General features: G+C 52.2%; 1 protein-coding gene across 2 annotated transcripts in view; it reads left to right on the top strand.

The window, feature by feature from the left end:
* The window catches only part of CELF6 (CUGBP Elav-like family member 6), a 29,038-nt gene extending 23,587 nt beyond the window's left edge, over nucleotides 1-5,451 (top strand). Inside the window, exons 7-12 of one of the 2 annotated variants that reach the window (XM_021706132.1) lie at nucleotides 72-204; nucleotides 304-453; nucleotides 982-1,062; nucleotides 1,149-1,292; nucleotides 2,524-2,679; nucleotides 3,836-5,451. In XM_021706132.1, the coding sequence (XP_021561807.1) occupies nucleotides 72-204; nucleotides 304-453; nucleotides 982-1,062; nucleotides 1,149-1,292; nucleotides 2,524-2,651 (636 nt within the window). In that variant the 3' untranslated portion in view covers nucleotides 2,652-2,679; nucleotides 3,836-5,451. The remainder of the gene's footprint in view (nucleotides 1-71; nucleotides 205-303; nucleotides 454-981; nucleotides 1,063-1,148; nucleotides 1,293-2,523; nucleotides 2,680-3,835) is intronic. The other variant, XM_008072841.1, reaches the window with a different exon arrangement.
* The last annotated feature ends 3,734 nt before the right edge of the window (nucleotides 5,452-9,185 follow it).

The following is a 9,185-nucleotide window of genomic DNA, read 5'->3' as shown; positions in this document are numbered from 1 at the left end:
GACCAGGGGTCGGGAGCCCCGCAGCTGCCCGCTGCCCGGCCATCCACCCCTGTCCGTCTTCCCTTCCAAAGATCCTGCAGCACCAGGCAGCCCTGCTGGCGGCGGCCCAGGGCCCGGGCCTGGGCCCGGTAGCGGCGGTGGCAGCCCAGATGCAGCATGTGGCGGCCTTCAGCCTGGTGGCCGCACCTCTGCTACCTGCAGCAGGTACCGGGACGCGGGCGCCCGGGGACGGGAACCAAGAGAGGACAGAGGGTGCCTGGGGACGGGGCCGCGGCCTGACTTTCCGACATCTTCCACCACCAGCAGCCAACTCCCCAGCCGGCGGCGGCCCTGGCACGCTCCCGGGTCTTCCGGCGCCCATCGGGGTCAATGGATTCGGCCCCCTGACTCCCCAGACCAACGGGCAGCCGGGCTCCGACACGCTCTACAGTAACGGGCTCTCCCCTTTCCCAGGTGGGCAGCTCCCCGCTCCTCCCAAATCTCCCCGGAAAGGAGTGGGGAGCGAGGGTAGGGGGAGGAGGGGCCGGGAGCAGGGCCCGGCTTCCTGGGGAAGAGATTCCCCCACTTCCCTGCTGCCTCTCACAGCCGCATCCACCTTCCACACTCCCTGAGCTTCTCCCCAGACTCTGCCTGCCCGCCTTCACCGTGGGCCCTGGGCCCCTCTCTTCCCAGCCCAGAGCCCCGGCGTGGCTGATCCCCTGCAGCAGGCCTACGCTGGGATGCACCACTACGCAGGTTTCACTTGGCGCTGCGCGGCCTGTGGGGGGTTGAAGGGCCCCAGAAAGGAATAGGGAGATGGGGGGGTTAGGCTCTGTTCTGAGGAGTCGACCCTCTCATTCCCCCAGACCCCCAGAACGACCTCTCTTGGGGTGAGGGTTACAGGGGACTGAGCAGAATTGGTCAAAGGTGACCAGGCAGAGGGGACCCTGTTTGGGGGATGGCTCCTGGGGGGTCACTGCCCATTCCCACCTCTGTCTCCAGCAGCCTATCCGTCGGCCTATGCCCCAGTGAGCACAGCTTTTCCCCAGCAGCCTTCAGCCTTGCCCCAGCAGCAAAGAGAAGGTGAGGGACTGGGTGCTGGAGAGCAGGGCCTGGTGGGGCTGAACTCAGCGTCCCTCCCCTGAACCAGCCTGCTGCTGTTCCCACAGGGCCCGAAGGCTGTAACCTCTTCATCTATCACCTGCCCCAGGAGTTTGGTGATGCAGAACTCATACAGACATTCCTGCCCTTTGGAGCAGTTGTCTCTGCCAAAGTTTTTGTGGATCGAGCCACCAACCAGAGCAAGTGTTTTGGTGAGCTGAGCCCCACCCTTGGGCCTCTCCCACTTCTAACTAAAGGATTCCTTGTGGACCCTAAGATTGTCCACAAGGAACTGATTTCCAGAGACTGAATGTGTGGTACAAATGGAATCACAGACCAGGGATGGGCTAAGCCTAGGTTAGGAACAAGCCTTAGTTCAGATTCAGCTGGGAAGATCAGGTGTCTGGAATGTGTTTGACCAGTTTAGGGCCTTGGGATCTGACCAAGGCAGAAGGTGTCTGGGTTTGGAACCAGAGATCCTGTCCAATTCTAGCTTCAGTTCTGAGGACCAGCATGAGAGCTGATAGAGGGAGACAGCCACACCATGCCAGGGAGACAGGGAAGCACCACAGTCAACACATGGACTCTGCCCCACTGCACACACACACACACACACTCACACACTCATACTCAGAGTTGCCTCCTGTCCTTCTAAGAATTACACCTTTGGCCGGTGCAATGGCTCAAGCCTGTATTCCCAGCACTTTGGGAGACCAAGGCGAGAGGATAGCCTGAGCCTAAGTTTGAGACCTGGGCTTAGGTAACTTGGTGATACCTCATCTCTACAATATATCAAACAATTAGCCAGGCAGGTAGTGTGTGCCAGCTACTTGAAAGGCTAAAGTGGAAGGATTACCTGAGCCCAGCAGGTCAAGGCTCGGTGACCTTGAGAGTGCCACTGCACTCCAGCCTGGGCAACAGAGTGAGACTCTGACTCAAAAAAAAAAACAAGTCATACTTTTAGAAATCTCAGGCTAGGCTGGGCATGGTGGCTCAAGCCTGTAATCCTAGCACTTTGGGAGGCTGAGGCAAAAGGATTGCCTGAGCCCAGGGGTTCAAGACCAGCTTGGACAACTTGGTGAGACCTCGTCTATCAAAAATTAGCTGGGTGATAGAGAGCACCTGTAGTTCCAGCTATTTGAAAGGCTGAGGTGAAAGGATCTCCTGAGCCTTGCAGGTTGATGCTGGGGTGGCCGTGAGCATGCCACTGCACTCTAGCCTGGGTGACAGAGTGAGACTCTGACTCAAAAAAAAAAAAGAAAAAGAAATCTCAGACCATTTGCCCATGAGCGTGTGTTCATGTGTGGGCAAACAATGGAGGGATGTCTGTTTGATGAAACTGGCATGAGGGGGCTGGGAGAAGAAGGGGCCGGTCAGAGAGAGAGGAGGCCCTGGGAGGCAGAGTTCCCAGCTAACCTCTCTGCCCACACTCCCTCCCCCCAGGGTTTGTTAGTTTTGATAATCCAACCAGTGCCCAGACTGCTATTCAGGCCATGAATGGCTTTCAAATTGGCATGAAGAGGCTCAAGGTCCAGCTAAAGCGGCCTAAGGATGCCAACCGGCCTTACTGATCTGCTCTCACTGACCAGCCGCAGAAAGGTGAGTCCCTGATGGACCCCAGGTGGATGGGCCTCTGGAATGAGGCTCTCCCAGCTCGAATGGTCCTTTTGGGACATTGGGGATACCCACCTTTGAGAAAGTCTGGGTAGCGAGAAAAGCCAGGAGCTAGGAGGACTCCTCAGATGGAGACTTGGTGCTTTTCCATCAATCCAGGACTGATAAATTAGACAGCATTCCTGCCCCCACAGTCTGAGAGAGACAATTACAATGAAACCCAACCAGGTCTACTCAGTGGTGGTCATAGGCGCCACAGGAGTAGAGATCTCATATGTGGTGGGGCGGCGGGGGGTCCAGGGACCAGAGAATGAGACTCGAAACGTGGATTTGGCCGGCCTGTGAAAGCTTCAGACTTCATTCTGAAGATAATAAAGAACCACTGAGGAGTTTAAGCAAAGAAGGGATGAGATGCAAGGGCCTAGATAATGACAGTTAACATGGAGATGCGGAGAGAAAGCAAACAGGCATAAGAAGTAGGGTCTGGGCCAGGGGCAGTGGCTCATGGCTGTAATCCCAGGACTTTGAGAGCCCAAGGTGGGAGAATTGCTTGAGCCCAGGAGTTTGAAACCAACCTGGGCAATACAGCAAGACCTCGTCTCTACCAAAAAAATTGCAAAAATTAGTCAGGTATGTACCTGTAGTCCCAGCTGTTCGAGAGACTGAGGTGAGTGAATCACCTGAGTCCAGGAAGTTGAGGCTGTGGTGAGCTGGGACCGTGCCACTACACTCTAGCCTGGGTGACAGAGTGAGACCCTGACTCTAAAAAAAAAAGTGGGACTGCAGGGCCTGGTGGGTGATGGGGAGATAGGTGACGCACTCTTGTAGACTTTTGGCAGGACTGTGGGTCCATCAGAGGCTGCCTGAGACTTTTCAAGATATATGGTCTCATAAGGTCCATGTGGCCCTGCCTCACTTGTCTGTGGGGAATGTGAGGCTGGGTTCAACTGCCCAGGACCCAGGGCCTAGCTTCAGTGGATCAGGCTGCAGGCTGGGCTCTGCTGCAACTCCGCTCGTCAAGAAGAGAGGCCCACCATTCACCTGAGATGTCACTGATGGGGCAAGCCACTCTCCTCGTCTTGCTCCTTAGGATGATTTCTCTCTCTCCCCCCTCTCCTTATCAATTGATACCCAACAACAGAAACTGAAGAGTGAGAAGAAAAGAGAGAAAAAGCACAGAAATGCTTGAGCAGCCCTTCCCAAAGGAGCAGCTGCAGACGGAGGTGGATCGGACCCAAGGCCGACAACTGGGGTTCAGGCCATCCTAAGGACTGATTTTTCCAGTGGGTTGTTCTGTGCCTGCAGCTGAGAGCTCAGGTTGGCAGGGCAACTAGGATTGACTGAGGATGGATGATCAGGGGGACCTGCAGAGGGCGTTGGGGGTGCCAAGGGCTTCTCCGTGAGGGAGGCCCAGATTTACTTCTTTCAAAATCATATCATTCCTTAGAGTTTAGGGACCAAAGGACTATTGCTTTTTTAAGAATATATATATCTATATAAATTAAAACGAACAAACAAAAAAAACCAAGAGTAACAAAAAAGACAGTATAGAGTCTCATAAAAGCTGCCTTTAAATATCCTTAGGAGACAGGGTGAAGGAGACCCTTGATAGCCCCAGTCAAGGCAGAAGGGGGCTGTGGAAAGATTGTCACGTGTCTCATTCCCTCTTAAGCCACTCCCCAGCCTGCTCTTTTAAAAATAATTAAAGACTTCGAGATGTAGGCTCATATGTAGGTGACAAGAGGGTTATGGAAGCAGTGAACCCCAAATCCACAATCCCCACACTCGGAGCATCCCTGATGAGGCCTCGGGAGGAGCTCAGGCCCACCCCAGCATTTGCCATCCTGAGAGGCCCTCTAGCCAGCATCACATCAGTGGGAGCCCGCCTTTCTTTCTTGACAGCCTTTCCTGAGGAACCACCGCTTCCCCAGGCAGGAAGGAGGAGGAAGTTTTGGCCACCTGAGCCAATCCCTTCCCAATTCAGATAGACAGAGGCCCTGCCTTTGGCTGAGCCGAGATACCTCCTGTTTCCCCTCCCTTGAGCCAGCCCCAATGTCCCCTTGCTCCAGGCCACCTTCTCTCTCTTAGTCTAAGTTTGCCCACCTGTAAAGTAGATCCAGGATATTTGTAGAAGGCCATGACAACAGATTTGGAAGGTTTGCTACTGTATATACTGCCATTAAGAAGGGGGTAATTTTCAATATGTAGAAGCTTCAGAATTAGAGGTCCCTCTTTACCCTGGACCTGGGAGGGAAGTAGATGTTTTGCCAAAATACTTCTTCATTCCTTTACAAAGTACATCTTTCCTATGCAAGAGTGTCTCATGTGCTTATCCAAGGTGCTTCTAGTTGGTGAGCAATGTTCAGCTTAGAAGTGGTGTGTGCTCTGTCCGTCTGTCTTTGTCTGTCTGTTGTATACAGTGGGTGCCATATAAAGCTGATCAATGGTGGTGCTTCCTGCCTGCTTCTGTGAGATGGGCAAAAGATTCAGCTTAGAACACCATGACTCACCTTGCCTTGGTCAGCCTTTCCTGGGCCTGGGGGCCTCGCACATCTTTTTCCTAGGAGGATAATTTCCCCTCCACCCCACAGACATGAATCAGCTGAGTCTGAGGCCCGGCTGTGTGGGGTCACTTCAATTCCCAGAGGTCGCTGTGGCCGGAGGCCTCTGATCTGATGTTATATCAGATAGTAAAGGATATGGGCTGGAGGGTTCCTCCTTCGTGACAGTTTCTAAGAAAACTTGTTCCCACATGTTCCTCTGTCTTTGACTCGTTTTTGGAGGGAATGGGAATTAAGAGTAAACATGGCAATAGCATGAGCAGGTGAGGTGCAGTGTACATTCACAGTTTCCTGCTGAGACAGGAAAGTGCTGAGGGTGTGTGGACACCAGCACAATGCTAACACACAGCCCGACCACCCGAGACACAGAGAGATATGGAGTGCCTGCACATTCAGACTGATATTCATGTAGGGGCACCGGGTCCTTCAGGGCTGGGTGCTAAGCACTGTGCTAGGTACACTCCAAGTACTCAGGGCAAAGGGGAGAGACCCATAACACAGTTACAATGGAGGGCCACACAGAGTCTGTACTAGCAAGGAGGAGAGTAACTCATTCAGTCTTTGCTGGTGGGGGAGGTCTGAAAAAGACCTGAAGGAGATAAAGGAGGGGAGGGGCCAGGTGTGGTAGCACTTTGGGAGGCCAAGGCAAGAGGATTGCCTGAGCCCAGGAGTTTGAGAACAGCCTGGGCAACAGAGTAAGTCTTCATCTCTATACACACACACACACACACACACACACACACACACACACACACACACACACAGTAAAAGTAACTAGGCATGGTGGCATGCCCCTGTAGTCCCAGTTCCTCAGAAGGCTGAGGTGGGAGGATCACCTGAACCTAGGAGATATAGGCTGGGGTGAGCCATGATTGTGCCACTGCACTCCAGCTTGGGTGACAGAGTAAGACTCTAACTAAAAAAAGGAGGAGTAGGGGTGGGTGAGGGAAGGGTCTTCGAGGATGCACTGGGACATTTGGACAAAGCTGTTTAGACAGCTGCATCATTTTGAAGAATAATCTTTTTACCAAGAAATAACAGTTACCATTTATTCAGTGCCTATCACGTGTTAGATAGCAGGTACAAGACAAGACCCTTTTCCCACTGTGACTCTACTAAACCTACCACTCCCCAGACATGTCAAGATGCTTGAACAAAATTGGCATTTTAGATAGTTTGCTTTGTATTTAAGGGTGTAGGCTGGGGACCTACCGACTGTGTGACTCCAAAGAAGTGGCATGGTCTAGATCAAGAGTTGGCAAACTGGCTTTTGGGCCAAATCTGGCCTGTGGTCTATTTTTGGATGACCTACAAACTGAGGATGGTTTTTACATTTTTTGTTTGTTTGTTTGTTTGAGTCTAAGTCTCACTCTATCGCCCAGGCTGGAGTGCAGTGGCACACTCACGACCACCGCAGCCTCGACCTGCTGGGCTCAGGCAATCCTTCCATCTCAGCCTTCCAAGTAGCTGGAACTACAGGCACGTACCACCACGCCCAGTTAATTTTTTTAAATTTATTGTAGAGATGAGGTCTCGTCTAGTTGCCCAGGCTGGTCTCGAACCCTGGGCTCAGGCAATCCTCTCAAAGTGCTGGGATTATAGGCATGAGCCACCACGCCCGGCTGGTTTTTACATTTTGAACGGGTTGTCAAAACAAAACAAAATGAAGAAACAGAGGCCCTCTTCAGCCCCCAAAGCTAAAATATTTATCTTTTCTTTTAGATAAAAAGTTTGCTGACCCTGTTAAGATCATGAAAGACGTGTATAATGTCTGATGAGCTTGAACATGGTGTTTGTGTCTCTATGTGTTCATGTAGTATTCAGAACCTTTTCAGTTGCAAGTTTCAAAAACCCACCTCAAACATGTTTAGGCCCATAAGAAATTAATTGACTTACATAACCGATAAATCAAAAGATGTATCTCTCTTCCAGCATGGCTGGATCTTGAGGTTTAAATGATAGTGCCTCCATCTCTTGCCTCTGCTTCTTTCTATATGTTGGCCTCACTAGTTCTAACTTTAATTTTGTTTTGTTTTGTTTTTTGAGTCAGAGTCTCACTCTGTTGCCCAAGCTGGAGTGCAGTGGCACACTTACAACCACCGCAGACTTGATCGGCTGCGCTTCGGTGATACTTCTGCCTCAGCCTTCCAAGTATCTGGAACTACAGGCGTGCGTTACCACACTCAACTAATTTTTGGTTTATTGTAGAGACATGGTCTCTCCAAGTTGCCCAGGCTGGTCTCAAACCCCTGAGCTCAGGCAATCCTCTCGCCTCGTTCTCCCAAAGTGCTGGGATTACAGATGTGAGCCACTGCACCTGGCTAGTTCTAGCTTTAAAATCCCAGGGTGTCCTTGGGAGGCCGAGGCGAGAAGTTCTGGCTACTTGGAAGGTTGAGGCAGAAGGATCGCCTGAGCCCAGCAGGTCGACTCTGGAGTGGCTGTGAGTGTGTCACTGCACTCCAGCCCGGGCGACAGAGTGAAACTCTGACTCAAAAAAAAAAAATCCTACTGAGTGCCAGGCATGGTGGTGCCTATAATCTCAGCTACTTGGGAGGCTGAGATGGGAAGATCCTTTGAGCTGAGGAGTTCGAGATCAGCCTCAGCAACATAGTAAGATCCTGTCTGAAAAACAAGACAAAAAGCCAGGCACGGTGACTTACCACACTGTACTTTCAGCACAATCACGACTCACTGCAGCCTTAACCTCCTGGGCTCAGATGATCTTTCCGCCTCAGCCTCCCAAGTGGCTGGGACTGCAGGCAAGTGCCAGCACACCCAGCTAAATTTTTTATTTTTTGTAGAGATGAGGTCCCGCTATGTTGCCTAGGCTGGTCTCCAACTCTTGGGCTCAAGCGAGTCTCCTGCCTCAGCCTCCCAAAGTGCTGGGATTACCGACATGAGTCATTGCACCCAGTCCAATCACAGCTATTACAGTGTCCTCTGCTCTCTAGAAGCCTGGGCTGACCAAAGCCTTTGACTGACCATGTGTAGATGTGATTTTGAACTTCCAGTCTCTGGTCTCCTGCCCTCTGGCTGCCTAAGAGCACGAAATCCGGAAGGCAGAACAGGCTGCGAGCCTGAGTCTGGCTTTTCCCAAGGGATATTTTAGGTGTTTGGCAGAAAATGCCAGGAACCTCAAAGAGAGCCCATGGAATGACCCTCAGGTCCCTGGGGAGAAGTTCAGAAATGGCCTGACCCAGTGACCTGAGAGGAAGCCCGCAGTCTGGGCTAGATACCCTGCATTTGAGTAGGAAAAATCAGTTGTGTCTTCAGGACCTTTCTGTCACCCTAGTAGTACTGGGCTTCATTGGATCTTTGAGTCTTAACCCAAGCATTCTAGAAAGCAGAGTTGGAGGCAAGTATTGACATTTTGGGGGGAGGTGGAAGTCCAGGCCAGAGAGGGGAGAAGAGGCGGAGGCAATGTCAGACCACACATTGCTGCACCAGTCACAGCTCCACATGAGCTGTGAGGAGCAAGCAGGTCATGTGACAGGCCTGTTTGCTGAGCACGTGGCATTTGCAAGGTGCAACTGCTCCTTGGAGCAGCTCACCAAGGGGAGGCTTGAGAGGGAGGTAATCCATCTGTTGCCCGCTCATCTCCTGTTCTCCATCAGCCCAGGTGCCCCTGACAGGAAGCTAATGCCCCTGCACTTCTCCGTGGCATTATTTACCCCTGGGCGGCTGCTAGGGAAGTCACTTCTGCCACAGATGTGGAAGTGGAAGGGCTGCTTGGCATAGGCGGTGCTGACTGGGAAAGAAGGAGGTGGCCCTGGGCATCCAAGATGGTGAGTGAGGTTTGTGCCAATACACCCCATGCTCTCCCCCTGGGGCCACAGCCCAAGTCCTCAGGCACCAGAACTCCCAATGCTGTCTGAATTCCAAGCTGAGTGCGTCTTGTTTAATTTAAGGGGAAAGGGAAGTATTCAGGTA

Source organism: Carlito syrichta, unplaced genomic scaffold (genome assembly GCF_000164805.1).
Source record: "Carlito syrichta isolate Samal-C Ts95f unplaced genomic scaffold, Tarsius_syrichta-2.0.1 Scaffold115619, whole genome shotgun sequence".
Lineage (NCBI taxonomy): Eukaryota > Metazoa > Chordata > Mammalia > Primates > Tarsiidae > Carlito > Carlito syrichta.
This window is presented reverse-complemented; position numbering and strand designations above follow the sequence as displayed.